The sequence below is a fragment of the Lynx rufus genome, unplaced genomic scaffold (genome assembly GCF_022079265.1).
Source record: "Lynx rufus isolate CCGP_SWC_20201006 ecotype Redwood Valley unplaced genomic scaffold, mLynRuf1.p SCAF_5, whole genome shotgun sequence".
Taxonomy (NCBI): domain Eukaryota; kingdom Metazoa; phylum Chordata; class Mammalia; order Carnivora; family Felidae; genus Lynx; species Lynx rufus.
In genome coordinates this window covers 72,729,270-72,755,911 of record NW_025814867.1, presented here as the reverse complement: position 1 = coordinate 72,755,911, position 26,642 = coordinate 72,729,270, and the positions used below count along the sequence as shown (strand labels likewise).

General features: G+C 35.8%; 1 protein-coding gene across 4 annotated transcripts in view; it reads right to left on the bottom strand.

Moving 5' to 3' along the window:
- The window catches only part of FXR1 (FMR1 autosomal homolog 1), a 60,708-nt gene that overhangs the window by 17,068 nt on the left and 16,998 nt on the right, over positions 1-26,642 (bottom strand). For all 4 annotated transcript variants that reach the window (XM_047098775.1, XM_047098772.1, XM_047098776.1 and 1 more), the window contains exons 2-10: positions 23,612-23,664; positions 21,662-21,755; positions 10,578-10,649; positions 10,009-10,157; positions 9,689-9,782; positions 9,146-9,262; positions 7,280-7,450; positions 5,921-5,999; positions 2,140-2,249 (exon numbers count right to left, since the gene is read on the bottom strand). In XM_047098775.1, the coding sequence (XP_046954731.1) occupies positions 2,140-2,249; positions 5,921-5,999; positions 7,280-7,450; positions 9,146-9,262; positions 9,689-9,782; positions 10,009-10,157; positions 10,578-10,649; positions 21,662-21,755; positions 23,612-23,664 (939 nt within the window). The remainder of the gene's footprint in view (positions 1-2,139; positions 2,250-5,920; positions 6,000-7,279; positions 7,451-9,145; positions 9,263-9,688; positions 9,783-10,008; positions 10,158-10,577; positions 10,650-21,661; positions 21,756-23,611; positions 23,665-26,642) is intronic.

Here is a 26,642-nt window from a genome sequence, read left to right as displayed (position 1 = left end):
GAAAAAGACCCTCTCAGGCTAAAGGTGGGTCACCAAGGACTTCAGGGTAAACAAGCTATAAACAGAGTTGGCCACAGGATTTAGCTTATGAAATGGTAACCCCAAGTAAGTGAATGCCAACCTTCAGATTTGACTTAAAATGAGATGTTTTGAAAATTTTTAAATTTTACACATTATTATAGGTTTCTAGCTTCTCTTAATACCAAAGATACAGCAACACATAACACATACATTCCCACATGGCAACCAGATAAAAGCTAAGCAGCATCTGTTTCTTTTATAGAAATGGACCGTGTACTCCCCTATCCCTGGTCTTGTATAACCCAACCTGCTTCATCATTTAATAATCTGCTTGGTTTCTGTAAGCATATAAGTTTCTTAACCCTGGCACAGAAATAGGGGTGACACTGACCAAAACTACAAACAGTATATAGTACGGTGAAGTTCTTATTTATGAAGAAAGACCTAAAAGAGTCAGCCTGCAACAAGATTTTTCTTTTTTTTTTTTTTTAAGTAGGCTCCACACCCAACATGCGGCTTGGACTCTTGACCCTGAGATTAAGAGTTGCTTGATGTATCAACTGAGCCAGTCAGGTGCCCCACAAGAAAATGTTAAATACTAGAAAGCAACTAGAGGTAAGTCAAGCTAAGAGAAGAACAGGTAAGTAGATAAAACTAAGAAATTTACACTGGAGTCCTATAATGGCCCTAACCAATACACATCTTGATAGTCAAACCAATTTTTAGGCAGTGGTTGTATGCCAAATGGATTATTTTATACATTAAATATAAAGGGGAAAAGTGCAAATTCCAATACTATGACACCTTGATTTTAATCCCCCTCTCAAAGGCAATGGGAGGTAGGGTTGCTTAAAAAGTAAAATTTACTTGAAATTTAAAGCAACTTTGGAAGCAGTGTAGGCATGAAACCAATTTGAGCCACCAACTACTCATTTCTCTAAGTTATGTGTTTTTCTTTCTTTTTTTTTTTTTTGCCTCTACATTCTAATTAAAGGGAATAAAGGAAATGGGTCTTCAGTAGGCATCTTTACAACATCCAACACATAAGGACTCCTTTGACTACAGTTGTTTTTGTTTTTTTAAAGAGGTGGTTTTTCCCAACAGGCTAACAAACTCTTCAAGCAATAATCTATTCTGCAAAACTAAAGCTGCTTTTTAGGAGATAATTTGGAAGAAAATGCTTGCCTTATATTCACAAGCATACAAAGTTTAAGACACTGGAGCCACCCAGTTAAGAGATCCTTAAAGGGATGGAAGAGAAGTAAGGAAGTGCAGTATAGACAAAACATTAACATGTGAGAAGGGACTGAACAAGAAATTTCAGAAAGTTGTTGTCAGAATAGCAACACAGGGGCGCCTGGGTGGCTCAATTGATTGAGCATCTGACTTCAGCTCAGGTCATGATCTCAGGGTTCGTGGATTTGAGCCCCATGTCAGGCTCTTTGCTAACAGCTCAGAGCCTGAAGCCTGCTTCAGAGTCTGTTTCTCCCTCTCTCTCTCTGCCCCTCCCCCACTCATACTCTGTCTCAAAAATAAACATTAAAAAATAAAAAAAATTTTTTTGAAAAGAATAGCAACATAAAACCTTAAAGATTTCAATTAAGAAATAATCACAGCTTTCAGATTCCAAAAAGGGTCAAGTACATAGTTATTTACTAAGAATTCCTTTAAAACAAACTTTTGTCAGAGTATCAAATTTTACAGCTCTATCCTCTTGTTAAGTACAAAAAATAACTGTTGAAATTATCAAATTGAAGTCTTTTTATCAAAAATGGGGTTTTTTACTGAAGTACTAAGAAACCAAATGAGACCCCAAAGCCCACGTTGAAAGATGACTTATTTTCTAAGTATGTAAAGCAATACAGTAAGGGACAAAAATTTTTTAAAAGAAAAAAACCCACTGTTATCAGAGTGGAAGTACATCACTACATACAACTCACCAAAATGATTTCCAAAATATAAAATAACATCGTAAGTCAGCCAAGAACAGAACATGGTGAAAGAAAGAAGAAAGGAAAGAAGGGGGGGGGGGGGAGGGAGGGAGAGAGAAAGAAAAGAAAGGAAAGAAAGAAAGAAAAACAGGCAAAGCTTAAACCAAATTACGTTTTGAATACTTACATCTTCTCTAGGTAGTTTATTTTCATTGTCTCCTTCAATTCTCACCCGAACCACACCAGATTTGTCCACTATTTCCTGAATAACTTTGCCATTTTTTCCAATTACTTTTCCTTTAATAAGAGAAAAAAGATAGCAATAAGTTAAAAATCAGTACTGCTATCCTTCCAACACTATCTCCCAAATAATTTGACTTGCTATCAAATTTTTAAAAACCAAGCATAGTTCCATCTTCTTAATCTCAATATATTCATCGTGAAAACTACTGAGAAATTTTTATCCTTGGTCTGAAACTTCCCTTCTCTTTAGAATTCCTGAGGCTATAGTTAACTAGGATTGACAATACTGCTCACATGTTAAGATTTTTTCAAAGACTAAACATGTTCTATGTCATTTTTCAATATTTTTAAAATATCAATGCAACCCATTCCAAAAGCTTAGATATACAAATAAAGGCAAAAGAAACACTTTTATTTTGGCATTAATCATAACAATTTGTTTATTATATATTATTTTTAAGTTAACAAATTCAATCTTGCTTTCATATTCAAGTTGCTACTCATCCAAAACACGCCTATAATTTGAACATACTTTTAAAATGAATATTCTCTTCAATGAAATGTCTGTAACATTTTTCACCAAGTTTTTAAGTATTTCACAGCTATACAAATACACATAGCATGTACATGGTATGCTATCTTCCTAGGTATGAAATACTGTATACAGACACAAATTCCAAATTATTTACCTTCTCCACACTTAACATGTAATGTGTCAAACAGCAGTTATTGAGTATCCAATAATGAAAACAGAAACTAAAAGGGGGGAAGGAAGATTCTCTTCCCCTTGGGAAATTGCTAGTTACAAAGACAGCGAAGTCAAAATACCAAAGCAATACTGGACAGTGTTACCTGGTAACAGAAGTAAATATTCAGGTAACCTTCCCTGTATGAAACAGATGTGTACACTCCTTATAAAAGTTACTAAGTCCAAATCCCCCCAGTTTTGTGTTTTTTTTTTAACTAAATCAAGCAATCTATTTCTACAATAAATTCATTTTGGTTGAAAAGAGTTAAAATAGAAAATTTTCCTATTATATGCTTGAGAACAGTTTCCATTAAAGAATAAATGGGAACAGCAACAGTAAGTGGGTCAATACAGCAAAGACACCATTACAGGATTTTTCTATCCCTATTCTCAACCCTCCTTCCCCATTAATAACCCTAAATTTAAAAGCAGCAGCAACTGAACAGGTAAAAAAGAAAAAAATACAGTAGGACAAGGGATTCACATGATGTAGATCTTCTCTGAGCAGCCCTAGCAGCAGTATATAAAAGCAACCTTCATTGTTAACACAGTGAAGCTCAAGCAGCAACTCCATCCTTGACCCTGCTAAAAATAAGCAAATGTCTTTTCGAAAAAACAAAAATCAGATTGATATATCATAATCCCTCCCCCAGAATCATTCATTGCCCCTTCCTTCTATGAACTATACCACTGGTGAGTGTACATCCATCACCCTTCTGGGGTCTGTGGCAGGGACCTACCTGCAAGTTTTATTTAGTCCCACCAGAGACCGTCAATATTTTAACTGATCATTTCCATAGTTTAAATTCCAAAGCATATTGACAAACTGAAGCAGACCTGTAGTATAAATTGAGCACTGAGCATAAATGCTGAAGGGACAGAGTAAAGAAGTGATTAAGGAAGGCTTCCAGGAGGCGAAAGGTTTCAATTCACTTTAAATCAATGACCACATAGTATTTTTCTTTTTGACTTAGGAGGGGTGGGAATGATCAGGGTCTAGAATTCTTGGAACCTGAATGTATAAGGAAATTCTCTTGAACTTACCCACCAAGAAGTCCTCATTCCCTTCTACTCCTCAGTCCACTTTTTCTTTTTCACTTTGACTAAGAATTTACTATTTTTCAAAAGACTGCTTCACCCATAAAACATTTTGAAGCAAAACGTAGCATTATTATACACAACAACCAAGAAATCTTTACACTATCTGAGTATTTCACTAATGTAACAGTTCACTAATGTAACAGTTGCTGCTAATATATATTTTCTGAAGAGTCCCAAATAATCCAAATCACCAAAGCCAACCAAGACAGAGTAAAAAGAGACATGACACATACTCATATCATTGCACAGATAAATGAATAAACAAAAGAACCAGAGAACTACAAATATATCCAATTTTGTTATTTCTGAAATATCAGGAATTTTTACTCAAAATTAACACTACCACAAATTCTAGAAGACCAAGGCTATCTTCTACATACTTGTTGGGTTGGAAAAAACCCTGATTCCCATGCACACACTCATAGCCAAATCATTTTTACAAGTGAAGAAACCAAAGTTAAATTATGTTCTGTGAAGCAACCACAATGTTAGTGCTGATGGATGTCAATAATTGTGATTTAAACAAAACAGGGAATCATTTTCAAAAGCAGCTTTTTGAAGGTGATTTCATTTGACAATAAACATCTGATTATATTTTGTGTATTGTTTATTAGAATTATACAAAACCCTTCAAGCTTAGACTCAATTTTAACATCTAAACTCATCTTTTCAGTTCAATCTACAGTGAATAAAAACAAATAAAATGGAATTAACTTAATCAGCAGTATGTCATACCTATCCAAATGCTTAGGCAGAGCTAGAAGCAAACATAGTTGAAAACAAAGAAAACTGCCCAAGTTATTGTGCTGTAGACTTTTGTCCCAGGGTATATTAACTTGTTACTGGTCAAAACAAACATCTTTTTAAATATTTTCTCCAGCTAATTTTTTTTTTTAACAGTATTTGAAAAATAGAACACCTATAGCAAAACATCATTTCCTAAAGGCATAACAGGCCTAACTAAATATAAATGAAGCCCAAGGGGCTCTGTTTCAGTAACGTCAAGAAACCACAACAGTGGACAAAAACTCAAGCCCCTCCTCTAAACATCTCTGCTTTCTGTGAATGCTTATTTTTCTATTAAACATTTAGGATAATCATTATTTAATACAGGACAAAAATTTCCCCATTTGTTCTAAATAGCATTTAAAAAGGACAGTTAGCACAGATGTAGAGGATTTAATACCAAAGCTATTAAACAACTCATCCCAAACTATAAAGCTCCTTTACAGCTTCAAACTCAAAATTTGGGGGCAAGGGAGGAATCTCAAAGTTTTGTCACTATCTTAATAAGCCATGGGTACAATAATTTTCATTAATGGTGTCAGAAACTTAGTAGTGAAAACTCCCCTCCTATCACAATCACCATCCTTTTCTCCTGCCCATGACTTCTTACCTTATTCTATCCCTTTGCAACAACCAATTATTATCTATTCAGGGCCTACTGTGTAGAAGTTTATTACCCTATTGTTAGTCCACTCTTACTTTTTCTTCTGCACTAAACAAAAGAAATATCACAAACACCTTCTCAAAAATTACGATGACAACTTTGATGGACATATGAATGATAAAAAGGCATTAAGTAAATAAGATAAAGCCCAAGGGATGAAACGGCTTTTAAAAAACTTAATGACAAACTGTTATAAAAATCATGGATCTTATCAGTGAGTCACTCTGTACAGAAGAAAACTCCTTTACTTTTTTAATAGGATAATGAGATACAAGACACACACAATGTTACTAAAAAATGAAAAGTACCCCTATCAAATGTTCCCGTAACTATAAAATATGGTTATCAGAAACATTAAATCTCCATTAAATCACTGTATATAATTACTAACATTTAACTTATTTAATAGTTAGTAGAAGTACCTACCAACAAGATTCCTAGGAACCTGAATAAAATCCTCCACAAATTCCAAGAAACCTCTAGCCTTTTTTACAGCATCAGCACTCTGCAGAACGAGGAAAAAATAAACATAAAAAAGAATCCTGAAGAAAACCCCAACCCAAAATAAAAACAAAGAAATGAGAAGTTCTGAATTATTATGCTCTAGTACAAGATTCTGCTCAGCCCATCAATGTGACATTTTAAGTCAAGAAATTCATGAAGTACTTAAGAAAAAAAAAGAATTATAAAAAGCCTAGAAAAAAGTATACTATTAGAACATCTCTTTAAAAAAAAAAAATCTCTTCTAAGCCCTTTTAAACTCCTAATAAAACAGCAAGAGTTAAACTTACTTATCATGTTAGCCAAATTTTAACCTTATCCTAAATGTATTTGTTCTACACTCGCATATTCAATTTCTTCAGGTGAATGCTAAAAACAAATTGTTCATGGGGCAGCACCTGGGTGCCTCAGTGGGTTAAGCATCCAACTCCTGATTTCAGCTCAGGTCATCATCTCATACTTCGTGAGATCGAGTCCATTACTGGGCTCTGCACTGATAGCATGGAGACTGCCAGGGATTCTCTCAACCTCTCTCTCTGCTCCCCCACCCGTCTCACACTCATACGCTCTCATAACAAATGAAGTTTAAAATAACCAAATTGTTCACACTGTCTATACTGTCTGTGCAGTTTTTTTCATTCTCAACATAAATTATTTAGAAAGCTATTTTTGTGCAGACATATTTTTTAAAAAGCACCTACTGATTATGATCATTAAAATTCCTGGGGCACCTGGGTGGCTCAGTCAGTTAAGCATCTGACTTGGGCTCAGGTCATGATCTTGCAGTTTGTGGGTTCAAGCACTGCATCGGGCTCTGTGCTGACAGCTCAGAGCCTGGAGCCTGCTTCAGATTCTGTCTCTCCCTCTCTCTCTGCCCCTCCCTCGTTTGCACTCTCTCTCTCCCAAAAATAAACGCTAAAAAAATTTAAAAAAAAAGAAAAAGAAAAAGGCTCCTCTACTACATGCTATTTATAAATACCAGCGCCTGACATGTAGGAAGCCCTCAAAACAAAGTGCATTATTTATAATGCACATAAATCAGGAGTTAAAATCAGAAGCAGTTGGGATAAGAAACTTCAGAAAACAGTACATATTAAATACTCAGTAAATCTCTCATTGCCCCATATAATACAATATCCTCTTTAACCCACCTCCATGCATGTAATGATTACTTGGGCTGACTGATTTTTAAGTATTTTATCACTGGGAAACTGAAATTCCAGAGAAAATACAAACAATAGTTATGCTCTAAGTTACCCAAGGTGGGGTCAGACAATAGCTTACCTCTCCATAGATTCTGAATGTGCCAGTATCTTCATCTAGCTCAATAGCTGTAACTCCAGGAACCTTCCTAGCTTGCTGTATGTTACTACCATGTGTTCCTATTGCCAGGCCCATTAGATCTTCTCTCACAACAAATTCCTCATGAAAAGCTGCCGCAAGTTGTTTTGTGCACTAGTAAAAGAGGTATGTTAGAAATTATTACAAAAGATTAAAAATAAAGTTTTTTACACATCGGTTTGCAGCATTACTCATAACAGTCAAGAAGAAGTAAACCAAATGTCAACTGAATGAACAGATAAACAAAATGATATATGCATACAAAATGATTCAGTCTTCAAATGGAAATTCTAGGAGTGCCTGGGTGGTTCAGTTGGTTAAGCATCCCAACTTCGGCTAAGGTCATGATCTCACAATTTGTGAGTTCAAGCCCCACATCAGGCTCTGTGCTGACAGCTCAGAGCCTGGAGCCTGCTTCAGATTCTCTGTCTCCCTCTCTCTGCCCCTCCCCTGCTCATGCTGTCTCTCAAAGAAAAAAAAGAAAAAAAAAAAAAAGGAAATTCTAACACATGCTACAATGTGCACTGAGAACATTGTGCTAAATGACATGAGCCAGTTAACAAAAAAACTAATACTGTGTGATTCCAGTTACATGGTTTCTAGAGTAGTTAAATTTACAGCAACAAAAAGTAGAATGGTGGTTGCCTGAGGTTGGGAGGAAGGGGATACGGAAGTTGTTTAACAGGTATGGTTTCAGTTCTGCAAAATGAAAAGTTCTGGAAACTGGTTGATTAACAATGTGAACATACTTCACACTCCTGAACTACACACTTAAAAATGGTTAAAATGAGGGGTGCCTGGGTGGCTCAGTCAGTTGGTTGAGCATCCAACTCTTGATTTCAGCTCAGGTCATGATCTCATGGTTTGTGGGTTCAAGCTCCTAGGGATTCTCTCTCTCCCTCTGTTGCTACCCCTCCTCCACTCAGGCTCTCTCTCAAAATAAATAAACTAAAAAAAAATAAAAATGGCTAAGATGGTAAATTTTATGTTGGATCTTACCATAATTAAAAAAAAGAACTAAGAAAAAATATATAAAGGATACTCATTTGGCATCATGTAATAGGGGGAAAAAGAGTTTGATCAGCCTATTTAGTCATGATCACAGAAAATAGTAATTCTAAAACAATGTTCTGGAATTACTGATACAACGAGTTCCCCAATTCAGAGGATTCATTTTTCACAACACAGTCACATATCCCTTATTTGGAACTTTTAAATTAATAAGGGTATGCACAAATTTGTCCTAAACAAACGTCAATTTCTAAAAGATTTGAATGTATGTTGGGTTCTCCTAACAGTGGGCCAGTGAAGAGTAGGTGAAAAGAGAGGAGTACCTTAGGATAGGATAGAAAAGCCAACAACAGGCTCTTTTTAAAACTACATGCTATGTGTCCTCCTCTCCTCTTACGTAAGAGTTATTAAACTGAACTACTTACTAATGGAAGTGTGTTATGACTGACAGCTGACAGGTCACTAAAAAACGGTAAGGACAGAATAAAGAAAAACTAGCAATACAGTTTTCTACTGGACATCCCTAATGTGTTTCTAAGTTCTTTTAGCACCTGTTATTTCAGTCGTAACAAAAAACTCAACAGGCATTTAGCAAACAGAAGGCTATATTTGGGGAAAGTAACAAAAAACAATTGTTCTATAGACACAATGACTCCTGGTATTAGCCACAGAACAGGTCCCAAGTTGCCTTACCTAATAGTCAAGTAGTTTGAGCCAGGGAACTCAATATACTTATGAATAATATACTTATGAAACTAAGTGGGACACACAAAAAATCTTTTAAGTAAACCCACTTACTTCTAAATGCTTAGTGGCCTCTTCATTTCTGGACATAAGCATCAACTTCGTACGAATACTTCGCAAATGCATGTCACTTAAAATGTTTACTCTCTTCACAGTTGCTTCACTGGCAGACTATTAACAAACAAATTAATCACTCAAAAAATCTTATTTTTCAAGATAATACAAAGGGGTTCCACATAAAGCCTTCCTTGATTCTCAACTACTACACTTCTCTCCTCACCCACCATACCCTCTTCCACGAGTAATCTTACTCTTTTCTGAATTCCCATATTATTTAGTTCTGCTATTCAAATTATGATTGGTGGAGACAGAAGGATCCAGGATCCCACACGTTAATAATTTCATGTTGTTAAGAATGTCATATTTTTTCTTCCTAATTCCACAAAAGAATTTAACATTTTATAGCTGTAAAAATTTTTCTCCCACATGGATTAATAAATTCACTATTGTACCAAGTTAGCTTTTATCTTTTGAAATACTTAATTATAAAATCCAGAAAATATCCATTGACTACCTTAAAATATGGAATTATCTTACCAGTATCATTAGCTGTGTGGTTTCTGGATGGTAAAAAATTCTGCATGCTCCTACTGCTTTCTTAAAATCTTTATGTGCATTTTCATTAGCACACCTAGAGAGGAATTCATATTTAAGACTTAAATAATAGATTAAATTCAGAAGGCAATTATAACACAAACTAAGTTTTTCATTTCGACACTACCCATTAAAACTTTTGTTTATTAAAAAGATTTTCTATCAGAAGTTTCTGATTGGGTATTTGGGAAAAAAAGATTTTTGTAGCACTAAAAAATCCTCTTAATTCACAAAGCAATTCAGTAGTAAACAAAACTACTCACGCCTCTCTCAAATCCTCAGGAACATCCACTGTGCATTTAAAGAAGGTATTTTTTTTGACAGTTTTATTTTGATTGACAGGCCGAAGTCGTTCAAATGTGACTATTTCATTGTAAGTGGCATCACAAGCAGCATATTCAATGACATAAAACTAAAAGACATCAAAATACTTTTAAAATCCCATCTGAACAAAAATAATGAGCTTTAAATGAAATTCTAATTGCCTTGCTCAGCTTAACCAGTAGACCCTCCCCCTTGTGGCACAAATACTAAGTACAGCTTAGTTACGTCAATCTGATTTGCCTTAAAACTAGATTATATGTTCTTACAAGCATGAACCTTGGTGTCCTCACATGTTTGAAGTGCACCCCTGGAGAGCAGCTTTGATGTTTGCAAGTTCAGAAAACAAATAAAAATTAATGGTCTGATGAACTTTTTAAATGTATGATGAACTATTTATAAAGTAGGCATTTAGAAACAAAACTAAGAGTTGAAGTAGCATTTACAGAAACCAAGAGTTGAGGTTATTTCCCTAGAAACCAGTCACAATGCAAGCGTTAACATTACTTACCTCTCCTTTCATCATTCGAACTTTAGCCAACCACCATCCACATGGTTCTTGGTCATTTGCTCTTGAATACACCTAAGAAGAGGGGGGAAAAAAGGTCCTTATCTTTTTTGAATGAAGAATCCTTCATTCTGAAAGACTTCAACATTATAAACAATGACTTATTTTAAATGCGAAATCCCATGAAACTCCAGAATCAAAAATGTCACTGTACTGAAACTAGTGTGCTACAAATAATTTAATAAAAGAGTCATGTACAGTTAAATTTTACTACTGAAAAACAAAAATGAACCCTTTTTTTGGCCATTTGGCTCCTTGGAAATCTAATTCCAAATTTATGAGTTTCCTAAACATAAGTATTTTAAAGAATTCTTCTTACAAGACAGTTTAACACAGTGTGAAAGAAACAGAGTTCTTTCAGTTTCTGTCAATACTGTTCATCTGTAAGCACTGTGTTGTGGTGATACAAAGTATCAGACACAAGGATAAGCTAGAACTTATTAAAGATGTATTTGAAATCTGATAACTACTTTTAAAATGTTGAAATCGGGCGCCTGGGTGTCTCAGTCGGTTAGGCGTCTGACTTCAGCTCAGGTCATGATCTCACAGTCTGTGAGTTTGAGCCCTGCGTCAGGCTCTGTGCTCACAGCTCAGAGCCTGGAGGCTGCTTTGGATTCTGTGTCTCCCTCTCTCTCTGCCCCTCCCTCACTCACACTCTATCTCAAAAATAAATAAAAACATTTAAAAAAAAATTTAATGTTGAAATCAAGAGCTGTTTTCAAAAAGAAACCCAATTTTAAAATTCCTTCAAGGAGGGGCGCCTGGGTGGCGCAGTCGGTTAAGCGTCCGACTTCAGCCAGGTCACGATCTCGCGGTCCGGGAGTTCGAGCCCCGCGTCGGGCTCTGGGCTGATGGCTCAGAGCCTGGAGCCTGTTTCCGATTCTGTGTCTCCCTCTCTCTCTGCCCCTCCCCCGTTCATGCTCTGTCTCTCTCTGTCCCAAAAAAAAAATTAAAAAAAATAAATAAATAAAATAAAATAAAATAAAATAAAATTCCTTCAAGGATACGGTATTTAGATTCCTTGCTGAAGAACCTGAATCAAATGCACAAATGGTTCACCTGAACAATAAATAAATTCTAAATTTAGTACCTCTAGCAGGGTACATAAGTATCTTACAAGCATCCTATGCAACAACAACAACAAAATCACCTTATATGCTCTGTATTTGTAATTATCAAGTAGTTTGTTAACATAACACATTAGAGAAGTTTCCATTAGGGATTAGAGTTATTATGATACAGCATCTTGTTTGATATATCATTTTCAATACGTGGAAATCAGGGGGTGGAGGGGGGAGGCTGGAGGAACAGATGACCAAGAAGTACCCCACAAAAGTCTTGATTATATGAACTAAGGATGCCTCTGCAGAGAAAACCTACCAATGATAACACCCATATGTGGGTTAAATGCAAACTATTAAACATGTAAATACTGTTGGAAAGCCTGAAGCTTCACTGAGGTGATCTGAGAGTAATCTTGAAGTGGGGGAATACTGGGAATGTAAATAAGTCAAAACCTCATGATCAACCTCACAGTGCACCATGATCAGAAAAAAGGAAGACTTATATACCAATCAGGCTCCAGTGGACTTAACTTTACCTGTACATTTTTTATGAGCAAATCTACTTCGTCACAACTTTTATCCTTTCTTATAGGTCTCCAAAAAATAAATTTTACTTTCTTTAGAGTAAAACAAAACTCATTCTATCTTGCAATTATTGTATGTATCCAATGGAACCTCTCTGGGGAAATCTAGTGATCCTGTTTCTTCTGGATCTTGAAACACTTTACTACTTCACCATCATTCATCAGTTATTTCCAATTGTGCTTTAAAAAAGTCTAAAGAAAAGAATGATGGTATCACCTGAAAGAACACAACAGTGAAATATAGTGTTACTACTGCATCACCCTGTAGTTTTACTGCATAGTCTTTCAAGAATAAAGTATAAAAAGACTGGAGACACCATTCTTGCAGTCTGCCTTTGGTTTTCACTGAACAGTTAAGAATTCAGAATTTTTAATTTCCCTCCCATAACTGTAAAGACAAAATTTCCAGAGGAAGAACTTTCATAACTTCAGAGGAATCAGGACTGATGCAGATAGCACCCTAGATTCAAATGATGAATGTGAAATTACAAGCAGAATCTCCCCAATATGAAGCCCTTAGATGACAACAACCTAGATGAATTTCTCAAACAATACACTTCTAAGGAGAAAAAGGAAATTTAGTATTCTCATCCAGTTAATCATTCAAATTGGACTTCATCATACAAAATCCTGAGACAAGACTGGGGACCATTCTGTTTTTCTAAAAGGACATGTAAACATATTCCATATTCTTTCATCTTTTGTTTGCACACCAAAATGTACACCATACAATTCATAAATGGACAAATGCCAAAACAGCTGTGCATGCAAAGATAACTAGAAAGAAACAGATGATGAAGACATGAAAAAATTCAATGGATTAGTCAATGCAATCAGTTAAATATGAAAATGGTATAACTGTAGCACAAAGATGACTATGGTCTGTTCAATAAAATTAGAAGCTACTAAAAGTTCCAAAATGTTCTTAGAGTATTGGATTCTGATAATTACAATTATATAATTATAATTATAATTCAAGTATAAGATGAACTAGAATGAAATGATAAACCAGAACTTACTAGATGTGTTTTAAATTTGACATTAGTATCTATAAGATGAATTTATTCTGGGTTTATATGCATGAGCTGATGAGCAATAGGGACCTGTTCTCACTTTAGGTAGATGTATTATCAAAACAAAAAAATATGAAATAAAAAGCTGAATTTGCTGGGGTGCGTGGATGGCTCAGTTGGATGAGTGTCTGACTTCAGCTCAGGGCATGATCTCACCACTCCTGAATTCAAGCCCTGCATCGGGTTCTGTGCTGACTGCTCAGAGCCTGGAGACTCCTTCAGATTCTGTGTCTCTATAGTTCTCTCTGCCTCTCCCCTGCGCGCTCTCTCATGCTCTCTCTCTCAAGTAAATAAACATCAAAAAAAAGTTGAATTTGCTATCTTTTAAATGCTCATTAAAATCCTTAATGTTGACTTTCAGCATCCTTTTATTATTAACTTCTGTGAAATTATATGTGAAATGACTTAAAAAAAAATTGTTTTAATGGCCCACTGGACCCAAATGGAAGTGATGACCATTTTCCCCAAAACGCTGCAGATTACAAGAAAACCCTAAGAACCAGAGGGAAAGTGTCCATGCCAAGTACTATCTCGGAAAGGCAGTTCAGCTAAGCAGACTGGAGTATCTCTTGGTGATCTAGTGAATGGGTGCCTCAAAAGTTTGCTGACAAAAATAGGTCTTTAATCTACCTAATCCCCTTGTTCTAATTCTGTTTTCACCAAAACACAATCTTCTAGGAATCTGGCTTCCTATTTGAGTTTACCTCCAAAAGAGAGAATAAACCATTCTGAACTGCCTTGAGGCTTTATCTCTCATGAACATTAAAATGCTGGATTCCATTCTATACTTAACATCTACCTCTATAAGCTTCATTAGTAAGTTTACCGCTGAAAGACAAAGCCACTCAACTCACATAAAGCCAACTAAATCCAAGTCCCTGAAGCTTGAATCAAACAGTATGAATTTGGCTCCACCTGAGTGCAGTGGGTCAAATCACATTCTTTATAAAATGAAGAGTGTATTCCATACAATAAAAAAAAATCACTTTATTGACCCAGCATTGTTATTGTGACCTACTATACTATGTCTCAGATGTTGACTACTATATTTATGACTACATCATTGGAGTAGAAGCACCTCATAGAAATTTCCTTTATTCAGACTTTAAATTTCCAAACTATTCCAAGGGAGCAAATCACACTCTCAAGCGATGGCCCTCATTGTTTTTAATATTCTCTTTCTTCAAATCCAAGGAAGATCTTTAAAAAAAAAAAAAGGCAGATCAAAAAGCACCTGTGACAGACCTAAACACACAACAGTACTCAAGCTGAAAAAGTCCAGTTTCATGTAGTGGAGGACAGAATATGAAGACTCAAATTCCAAAAATCTATTTCAGGGTTCTTGCTACCAAACAACTCCAAGTCAAATCTTATTACAAAATGGTCTCCAAATTCTAGCACACTACCAAACTATTACTTAAATGGAATTCAGTCTGGATCCTAATGTAATCAACTGTTCATGCAAGATAATAACGTTCAACTATCCCTTTCAAAGTCACAACCAAATAAAGATAATATGAACACCAGAAATAAAGAATGTTTATTAATTTCACCGAATTATAAGGAAAATTTCTAAATAATATTAACCATTAAACTGAATATTTAATCACAGCAGCTGGTTTTATAACTGAGATGTATCTGTTGAGTACTATTCCTCTGTATCTGCTATCTCATTACAATCATAATCTATTATGAAAAAATGGAATATGTACATTAGAAAAACAAGCTTAACATCTAGAACACACTAATGTGACTTATCTACCTATACAATAGTATTTTCTCATCTGTGTATGTTGCTGTTACTTTTAACAAATGAGTTTCTTAAGTCTTGGAAAATATCCATTTCCCACATAATAAAGATGAGTATGTTCACCTCTTCTTTAAGAAGCACATTTAAGGGGCGCCTGGGTGGCGCAGTCGGTTAAGCGTCCGACTTCAGCCAGGTCACGATCTCGCGGTCCGTGGGTTCGAGCCCCGCGTCAGGCTCTGGGCTGATGGCTCAGAGCCTGGAGCCTGTTTCCGATTCTGTGTCTCCCTCTCTCTCTGCCCCTCCCCCGTTCATGCTCTGTCTCTCTCTGTCCCAAAAATAAATACACGTTGAAAAAAAAAATTAAAAAAAAAAAGAAGCACATTTAAGAACACTTCCCAAGCACTAAGACTAACAACAGACTTGGTATTATAAGAAAGACTACAAATAGGTAAAATTTTCAGACTGGTTCCAAGAATCAAACGGAGACATTTTTTAAAGGTACAACGGAGGGGTGCCTGGATGGCTCAGTCAGTTAACCTTCCGTTAAGTCAGTCCAACTTCGGCTCAGGTCATGATCTCACTGTTCATGGGATCAAGCCCCACGCTGGGCTCTGTGCTGACAGCTCAGAGCCTGGAGCCTGCTTCAGATTCTGTGTCTGTCTGTCTGTCTGTCTCTCTCTCTGTCCCTCCCTGGCTCTTGCTCTCTCTCTCCCAAAAATAAACATTAAAAAAATATTGTTTTAAATAAAGGTACAATGGAAACTACACATATCTTGCATCTTTTGTATAAGTCAAATACTTATTTTTTTGAATTGTTTTACATTTTTATTTATCTTTGAGAGGGAGAGAGAGAACGTGCACACATGCAAGAAAGGGGGAGGGGCAGAGAGAGAGGCAGAATCTGGAGCACGCTCCACACTGTCAGAACAGAGCTTGATATAGGGCTTAAGCTCACAAACTGTGAGATCATGGCCTGAGCTGAAATCAAGAGTCAGATGCTTAACCAACTGAGACACATAGGCACCCCTAAAATACTGAATTTAAAAAATTTTAAGGTAAGGGAGTGTCCTATCTCAAAGTATTCTTATTACCTTTACCTACTTTCTCTCAAGGCCTCTATCCCAACATTTATTAAAGTATTAACAAAGCCTGACAATCTGCCATAAAATGAGAGTAAAGTCCTATGCTGCAAGAATAAAAATGTGCGAATTCTTATCTCAAACAAAAAGCATCACAATTCAGGAGGGAGGGAGGGAGGGAGGGAGGGAGGGAGGGAGGGAGGAAGGAAGGAAGGAAGACAAAGGTTTTTTTAATCAAATATGTTAAACCCAAGAAGAAAACTTTAAAAACCTTGTAAAATGATACACTAGCCTCAGATGTCAGACTTTCTATGTAATGTGTTTGTGTGAGCTCATGTATTAACTTACTGAACAAGGCAGGTATCTATAATAAAGACAAAACTTCACATGTAAAATCACCAGGGGAAAAACATTTTCTACTGCACTTCCAATATCTCACATTATATAGCCATCTTAAGAAATTCTAAAAAAAAAAATCTTTGTTTTCTCATTACCTCCAATTTCACAAGCTGAGCATTTTCTTAGCAATCTTAAGTTAGCAAAATCAAACAAGCAAACAATCACTTAATGAAAAATTTAATTGTATTAAATGCTGTAAGGATTTTAAAACCTATGTCACCGCTTCTTAAAAGTCAAAAAAGAAAGTGACAAAGAGGGCTTAAAAATAAAGCTTGGAATTGTAGACCTCTCAAAATCATCTTTCTATTATAAATCATATAGTGTTTTCTTGACAACACTGGACCAATGACATTAATTTACGTTCTCTAATTCCACGTCAGCCTCAGGTTGACTGGAAAGGTAAATCCTCAAGTAGCCTAACATTTTTATAACAGAAATATTTTAGAGTAAATCATATGAAATTGTCAATATTCAGCCATTCCTGACTGACAAGAATGAAAATTTCAGATGGCTAAACTTTAAACAAATGCCTGAAAAGCTCCACAAAAAGCTCTCTCCTGGATCATTTTTGTTCTAATTCATTACTGACAGTCAAATCAAAATGATCTTTCCCTTCTGCAAAAAGGAAAGGTTCCCAAAGGTGCAAAAGAACAGGAGTTGCAAGTCTGGCACACAACTGACAACACCCTGTGAACACAGCATAATTAATATATTAGAGAATAACACTTAAGACAAAAACTGAAACTGGTTCTCAGCTTCCCAACCTTCAGGCTATACGACCCAGGAAAGATTTAATAAAGTATTCACAGCATTTAGAAGAAGCCCTAAAGAGACTGTTATGTCAAACTGAGATAATCTGTTTAAAAAACCAATTATTCATATATTACACATGTTAGTGCTATACAAGCATCAGCTATTATTACTGCTTTATGATATGTGACTAGCAGAAACAGTGGCTGATGATTTAAATATATCAATATACTAAAATATACTGTGTACTAAGTTAGAGAAGTTAGATTAAAAACCTAAACACTCCTTAATAAAAAAAAAAAGAACAGACCATACCTGTAGAAATACTAAAAAATACTAAAAGCATCTTGAAGGCCACACCAAAAAAAATTGGCAGACTGGAATAAATTATAACTCTATGGCAAAAGGCATTAAATACACTTTTTAACTGACTGGGAGAAAGTACAATATATAACACAAAAATGGGGGTATAGCTCAGGGGTAGAGCATTTGACTGCACATATACCACAAAAACCTACATAAAATACAAAAATGTTCTATTATCAAAATCTACATGGACAAAAAAACTCACACAATTCATAGAACAAAGGGCTAAAAGCCAATAAACTAATTTAAAAGAAGCTCCATATCACTAGTGATCAAAGAAATGAACACTCAAAAGACATCCCCTTCCTGTTATCAGGTTTATAAAACTTTACAATTAATAACAACCCAGCTGGCCAATCTATGAGGAAACAAACACCTTTATGTGTTAGGCAATGTGTAAGTGGTAAATCAAAAATGCATTTTGATTTTTTTTCGTTTATTTATTTTTGGGAGAGAGAGAGACAGAGCATGAACGGGGGAGGGGCAGAGAGAGAGGGAGACACAGAATCGGAAACAGGTGCCAGCCTCTGAGCCATTAGCCCAGAGCCCGACGCGGGGCTTGAACTCACGGACCGCGAGATCGTGACCTAGCTGAAGTCGGACGCTTAACCGACTGCTCCACCCAGGCGCCCCCAAAAATGCATTTTGGAAGACAAAATTGGTACATTTTGGTACCATCAAAATTTGAAATATACATGCCTCCAATTTAGCAATTTCAGTGTCTTCTAATTATGATACACCTATCTTAATAAATATGATGGGGTGCTTAGAAAGAATGAGGTAAATCTGTATATGCAGACATGAAAAGGTCCAATTATATCCTAACTGAACACAGAAATCACAAATATAATGTATTCCCAATTTCTGTAACTTAAAAGAAAACATTATTTATAAATGCAAATAAAAAACCTGAAGAGAAACACAACTCTGGTAAATGATAATTAAGATATGGTGAACAGACAAGCACACCCACACTAAGAGGGAAGGTCTGCTTTTCACTTTATATAATTCTGTATCATTTCATTTCTTATATTACACTTTACTTAAATTTAAATTAAAAATAGAACTATCTTACAACCTACTAATCACACCACTGGGTATTTACCTAAAAAATACAAAAACACCAATTTGAAGGGATACATGCACCCTTATGTTGACTGCAGCATTATTTACAATAGTCAAACTATGGAAGCATCAAAATGTACATCAAACCAAATGTGCATCAACTGATGAATAAAGAAGATGTAGTACACACACACAGAACATATACAATGGAATACAATTCAGCCACAAAAAGAATGAAATCTTGCCATTTACAGTGACATGGACGAAGGTAAAAGGTATAACATTAAGCAAAATAAGCCAGTCAGAGAAAGACAAATGCCATATCATTTCACTCATATGTGGAATAAAACAAAAGAAAGGAAAAAAAAGGAGGATAAACCAAAATACAAATTCTTATAGAGAACAGATGGTTACCAGAGGGGATGGGTGAAATAGGTGAAAGGAATAAAGAGTACACTCATCTTGATGAGCACCAAGTAATACATGCAACTATTCAATCACTATACTGTACACCTAAACTAATGTAACACTGTATGTTAACTACACTAAAATTAAATTTTTTCTAATTAAAAATTAAAAAAAAAACAGTGGAGTTTTCAAAAAATTGGTTCAAAATATAAAGCACCAATAACCACAATTCCTAAACATTCCAGGTCGTGTAGACAGATTCCTAACTAATGATAGCAAAAAAAAAAAAAGGGGGGGGGGGGAGCCAACAAATCCATGGGTAGAACATCAATTTTAACTTTACATAAATTTTCGAATTTTTCAAAAGTGGAAAAAATGACAAGAACATCTTAATTTCAGATGAGTCTCACAATTTAAGGAGCAAATTTCACCAAATGAACCATAAAACACAATGTGAAATAAAATACTCTGCAATCATCAATTTCCAATTCATTCCATCTCTCACACCAGTATTTTGTATACTGCTGGGGAGGCAAGCCAAAAAGACGTCCAGGAACTGGATAGGAACTTTTAAGTCTGAGGGGAAAGCGCAATGTAACAACACTGTGAGCACACCACCAAGTTTTTCCTTAAATCTGAGCCTTTCCACTATCAATGAGTATCTGACCAACAATTGAAAACGTATGAAAAGCACTAATCTCAGAATCAACCACCACACATTCCTAATTCTAGAACATTTCGAAAAATGAAGTCATTCCTTGCTTTTCCTAATTACCAGAATTCCAGAAGGAAGAACTTCTAAAACAGAAATAAAATTTGAAAACTGAAAATAAATCAAGCTCTTTAACCATCCCTAATTAGGGATGGATAATTAGGAAAGGATACAGTATTGAGAAAAACATTTTTTCACTGAAGTCCAAGCGAACAGGTACAGTAGTAATTAGCAGCATCACCACTACCAGTTCATAGTACTACCCGCCAGTAACCTACTTCACATTCCTTAATTTTTAGCAATCACTTTGCCACTTTGTTTCCCTGTGTCTTCCCATACCATCTATGACATTTCCCTAAAGGACACAAATACACACACCAAGACTACAGTTACAGATCTCCTTATAAAAAAGTTCTTAGTACCCACTTTTGGTGGAAGTGAACTATAAAAGAAAAAAGTGAGTAAAGTGAAACCTATATCATTATACCATTAGGGAGCAGGCTCATGTTGCCCAGACACAATTAAGTTACAACATGCCTTGATTTACCAAAAACAAGAGTGCCCCCACAAACTTAGAGCAAGTAATTAAAATCTAGGCTGAATATTAGAATGGAAATGCTTTCAGGCTGTCAGGAGTGCCATAATTCTTTGGTTTCCTGGTATATAACACCTACAGTTAATGGGAACTCAAAATTTACCATTAAAAATTACAGGAAAAAAAGGCAAATAACTAAATGAATTCATGTGCAAAGTGCTCAGACCATTGTCTGGCACAGAGTAGGTACTGGTAAGTGCTTATAAAAACATTTAGACAGCTATTTCATCTGTATAGGTTCTCCTATACCTCTGGTTTCCCTACCCCCGCCCTACATAAACTAGGTACAAAGGAAACCTGAAAATTCTTTCAGTATTATCAAACCAACTCCCTGTGAGAAATATATTCAGCGTATTAGAGCACTTGAAGGAATTATGTCAATTTCTTGAAAATCACAAATTTCTATCTCCAACAAACTCATAACACCTCTATTTGACAAGTATTTCCAAGTTTCATTTTACATAACATCAGGCATATTAACCAACACCAACATACTTAAGACAGACATCTAAAATCTACTAAGTGTAAAAAAAAAAAAAGCTATATACAAAGAAGCAATACTATATGATCCCACTTTTATTTTTAAGAATAGGCGAGAGCGAGCCTGGGAATGACAAAAATGGTTAACGGCAGTTTTGTTCTCTCAGCAGCAATTCCTGTTTAGTCCTTTGTGTTTTTCTGTACTTTTAAAATTTTCTGGACACTTCTAAAATATTCAACAAGGCAATATGCTAAATACAAAATTTCACAGTTACGTATCAACGATATTAACGTTCACCATATTAAAGGATACCTATTACAAAGACACTAAAAAAAAGCACAGGAGAATTTTCAAGTAATTAGCAAAAAGAAGGAAAACAGCAACCAACACCACACAGTTGTGTCAGATTTTATACAAACCAATACAAATGTACTGCCATGTTTAATTCCCAAATTATTTTCATTTTAGTGGTAAAAAAAAATTAGTCAAAGCCACAAAGGTAAAAATGGTAAAGCTGAAACAATGAATCCCTGTTCTGGTTCCAAAACTCAAGCACTACTATATTACACAGCCAATTAACAATACAAAGAATAGAGAAGAGGAATTATATTTATTCTCTATCAGCTAAAGAGACTTTCCTACAAGGATATTTAAAACAAAACAAAAAAAAAGCACAAGAAAATAAAACTTAAAATACGTACCTCTACTTCGTCTCCTTCACTAATTTCTTTTTTTATATCAGGCGGCGGTGGTAATCTAACTTCATTAAATGGAACCTGGCGTTCTGGCTGCCAGCTGAAGGATCAGAAAAATAATTAACAATTTTAGAATAGATTATTCTATAAGCCCCTAATATGGAAACTATACAGTCTATGCTTAGAGGTGTATATTTTTCAAGTTAATCATTTAGCTTTCCCTAAGGAAAAACAAGCTTCGTTCATATTATTTTTCCAAGTAATGAATTTGTTGAGGTAAAACAGACTTTGCAAGACTGTTGATGAAGTTTCTAAATTAACATTAATAGTAATTATGTATCACCATCCAAATTACTCATCCTAAGGGAATACATACGTTATCCTAAAAATGAAATAGGCTAAGTTCATAGTAGTAATTTAGACTCAAAATAATGTCACATCTACACTGCTGCCAATAAACGGCAGTGCAATCAACTTCTCTCAATTTTACAAGTAAATGATCTATCAAGGAACAGAATTTCAGAGATTATAAAATATTAGCTGCATAATGTGTACATATTCACAGAAACACAGAAAATTACTCCATTATTTGTCATGCCTGAATTATAAAAGATTTTCTTTTTTTTTTTTTTTAATTTTTTTTTTTCAACGTTTATTTATTTTTGGGACAGAGAGAGACAGAGCATGAACGGGGGAGGGGCAGAGAGAGAGGGAGACACAGAATTGGAAACAGGCTCCAGACTCTGAGCCATCAGGCCACAGCCTGACGCGGGGCTCGAACTCACGGACCGCGAGATCGTGACCTGGCTGAAGTCGGACGCTTAACCGACTGCGCCACCCAGGCGCCCCATAAAAGATTTTCTTACACAGAATTTATGTTTTCTGCAATGAATTCATACAACAATCTTAAAACCTGGGAAAAGTTTACTTTCAATCTTTGTAGCAAATACTGTTATTAGAACAAATTTAGGAGGTGCCTGGGTGGCTCAATCCGTTAAGTGTCTGAGTCTTGATTTGGGCTCAGGTCATGATCTCACAGTTCATTAGATCAACCCCCAGGCTGAGGGAGTGGAGCCTGCTTGGGATTCTCGCTTTCCCCCCCTCTCTCTGCCCCTCTGACTTGCACACACCCACGTGTGCTCTCTCAAACTAAAAATTTAGCTGTTGCTTAACTCACATTTTTTTGTGTGGATATTCCTACTCTAAGTTCTAATAGGTCATTCATATGCCTGGGAGGTACATCAGCACATGAATTCCTATAGCTTCCAGGTGCAAATGCTGTGCAAAACATCAGGAGATAAGGAATATTTTTGAGTGCTTTCTTTTCACCATTACAGTCTAAATGGCAGCTGCTAAAGGCAGAAATCATTCCAACACTTGTTTCTACATGACAACAGCTGCTGGGCAGCTACCTTTTAAAAAGTGGAAGTTGAAGGTTTCTTTTCTGACCTTTAATTATACAATGCTCCTTTATAGCTCTTCCTAACCAAGTTTTAAAACTACATGACCTAGATCTTACAACAGTTATAAAACTGATTATTACTCCTTATTAATATCCAGCTTAAATTAAAAGCAGCCCAATACTCAACTCTGACTACCAGTAGCCATGTGAAAGGCCTTCTACATCATTTCAACATTCTTGGATTTTAAGAATTAAGCATTGCATAATCCCATTTGTGCCACCTATTTTTACAAAAAATACGGATTCCTGTTCACCTGTTTTGGAAAAAAAAAGAAAGTCATGAAAAAGTGACAAGTACACTGTGGGCAGAAAAATGGTGAAAAGTCACCAAAACTAGAATTACTTGAACTGATAAGATGATCAAACAACCAAAGATCCCCACCCAAGAGCAAAATCACTTTCACTGGCAACAGGAATATTCAAAAGCAAACACCAGTTTAGCACAACCAATCGTTAAAATCAAGGTCTGTATCGATTTAAAAAAAATAACTTACTTGTTCTCAAAAACAACTGTGAGGGAGTCTTCATGAACATCTTTGATAAATCCCTGTGAAAAACAAAAACATTATCAAAAGCATATCAATATTCCATCAAAGGTTATACTGGGGTGCCTTGCTGGCTCTGTCAGTAGAGCATGTGACTCTTGATCTCAGGGTCATGAGTTCAAGCCCCATTTGGGGCACAGAATGGAATTATGAGAATTTAAAACATTTAATAGTCACCATAGTACTTGGTGAAATTATGACTATAAATATTAAATTATAATCAACTGTTAGTAAAAAGCATGACTTCATTCTGAATACTAATCTCCCATTAATTTAATCTCATTTTTTCCTAACTTCCCATCTTCCTTCACTTAAAAAAAAAAAACGGGGGGCTACAGTAAATACATTGTCGCAAAACCATTTTGGGATGAATATAACGATTCTCAATAAAAATCAGGGGTCATTTTCTAGTTGAGTATTTTTAATCTATCGTCATCTGACTGATGCAACTGAAAGAAACTGTCCGAGGACATTCAAGAAAGCAAAGGACTTAGGTGTAGAATAATGGTTCAAGCTCTTGCTCCACGACTGTACACCTTGGGAAAGCAGTCCTTGGCACTTGTATGATTACAACTGACATTAAATGATACTTTATATTACTGTCACACAGAACTGCAAAGTTCTCAGCCTTAGTCAAATGCTTACACACACACTTTGAACCACAAGATATTCAGTAAATAATTTTCTAAAACATTTTTATCACACTAAACTCCGTAATGTCCACTAAAAACTAGCTAAATAAAGAACACACTTGCAGTACCTGCTTAAAACAAAGCAGGAATGAACATATCCTGTTGACCTCATCTTCCTCCCAAAGTCCATTAAATAGTACTAAAGGAATTTTAAGGCGTAAACTGACACAAGAATAAAGACAATAAAGAGAAAACATTACAACAAAACTTTATAGAAATTTACAAAACAGAAGAGGAAATGCCAGTTATTTAAAATCAAACCAACAATTACTAACATTGAATACTTACTACATCAGACATAATTCTAAGCAAATTAGCAAACCCAACACTGAAACAAACTGGCAGTGGAAAAAACCGAAAAGCAAGAAGATCAGTACTACAGAAAACTTTTGGAACTACAGACAGAAATTCTTAAAAAAGGAGAGAGTAACAAATGTGGCTTAATACAAAAACATTTTCCTTAATAATGCAGACTCACCAATCACAGAATGTAGGTAACTAATAAATCTAAGGTCAGTGCACTCTTCTCACGTTTGCTACTCAATTAACTGCATCATTTTGTATTTGGCCCCGATTCTCACTCCAGCTTCAAACGTCTATTACCTGCTTTGTTTGTGTACTTTGGGACATTTCAATGCAAATATCCTCATATGAGGCCTAAAATTCAGAATACATTCCTTTTAAGAGTGTTATAGAAGCTCCAGCCATGCAATTCTGGAGATCTTTTTATTCCTTTCTTCCTCAAAGTTAAAAATTAAGAGCTAGGGGCGCCTGGGTGGCTCAGTCAGTTAAGCGTCGACTTTGGCTCAGGTCACGATCTCACAGTCTGAGTTCAAGCCCCACATCGGGATCTGTGATGACAACTCAGAGCCTGGAGCCTGCTTCAGATTCTGTCTCCCTCTCTCTGCCCCTCCCCTGCTCACGCTCTGTCTCTCTCTCTCAAAAATAAACATACATACATACATACATAAATAAATAAATATTAAGAGCTAACATTCCACTTCTGATTATCTGACCATGCTATAATGACAGCCTAGTCAGTTTCTTTATTTCTAGTAGGTTCAGCCACACATCCACTTTCAGCAATAATTTTGGTCATCACTTTCATAGTTACATCACCAACAAATCTCTTTATTAATACCCATAACATCTGTAAGGAATACTTCAGAAACTGAAAATTTCCAAGTTCACGAATATGACAATAAAACACATCTTGCCATCAGAAATGAGTCATATTTCCAACTTTCACTAGTTTTCTAGTCCTTCACAAACCACTTTCAGAGTCTAGAATGTTTCACTAAGTAACCCTTAAGATTTCTGTATAGTTTACACAGTGAATTCGTTCAAATAAGAACTCCAAGCCACTGGGGAAATTCTACCCTTCGTTACAGTAAAAATCTTTTTTTATCCTATCTAAAATTCAATGCTTATCTCTTTCCAGCCCCATCCCCTTTACTTCCATCACCAACACCAGCTTTATTTGGATGCACATTTTCCACAAACTTTAAGAGAAAATACAACTCTAGACACCTATTCTAATTACTTAATACCCCTCAATCATGAGATTAAGCAGATTAAGAATTGGACACCCAGGAGGTACCTGGGTGGCTCAGTCAGTTACATCCTACTCTGGATTTCAGTTCAGGTCACTGATCGGCTCAGGTCACTGATCTCCTGTTTATGAGATTGAGCCCCGAGTCTGGCAAGGAGCCTGCTTGGGATTCTCTCTCTCCCTCTTTCTGTCCCTCCCCTACTGGCTCTCTTTCACTCAAAATAAACCGGTTAAAAAAATAATAATAATAATTTAAAACCCGGTTCTTAAAATGTATTTGGGGTGTGATGAACAGTTAGGAAACATGTTCTAATCCCCAAACTCTAGATTCTAAGGATAAGGTACCTCTAATGGCCAGATCTCTATGAAACTTTGTCCATTTAATTCAGGACTCAGTCCACACTCCTGAAATTATTTCTGTACATTCAAAGTCACCAGAATGATGATGCTAGGTCCCTATACACTCAAGACCCAAAATGGCAGGGTTGGGTCTTTGCCAAAATCTTGGGAGTCAGGGGACACTGAATTACAAAGGTCACATTTCTCTGCACAAAGCAGTAGGGGGCTTTATGACTAAGTCTTCACAACTTCTGTCCACCTTGTATTCTAGTCCAACCTTTGGGGATTTGTTTCTCTCTTCCTATTCACTATTCATCTGGCCCAGGACCCATATTTCTCAGAACAAAACCTTTGAGATTTCTTTCTTTTCTTCCCATAGATATGCAAACATGGAAGA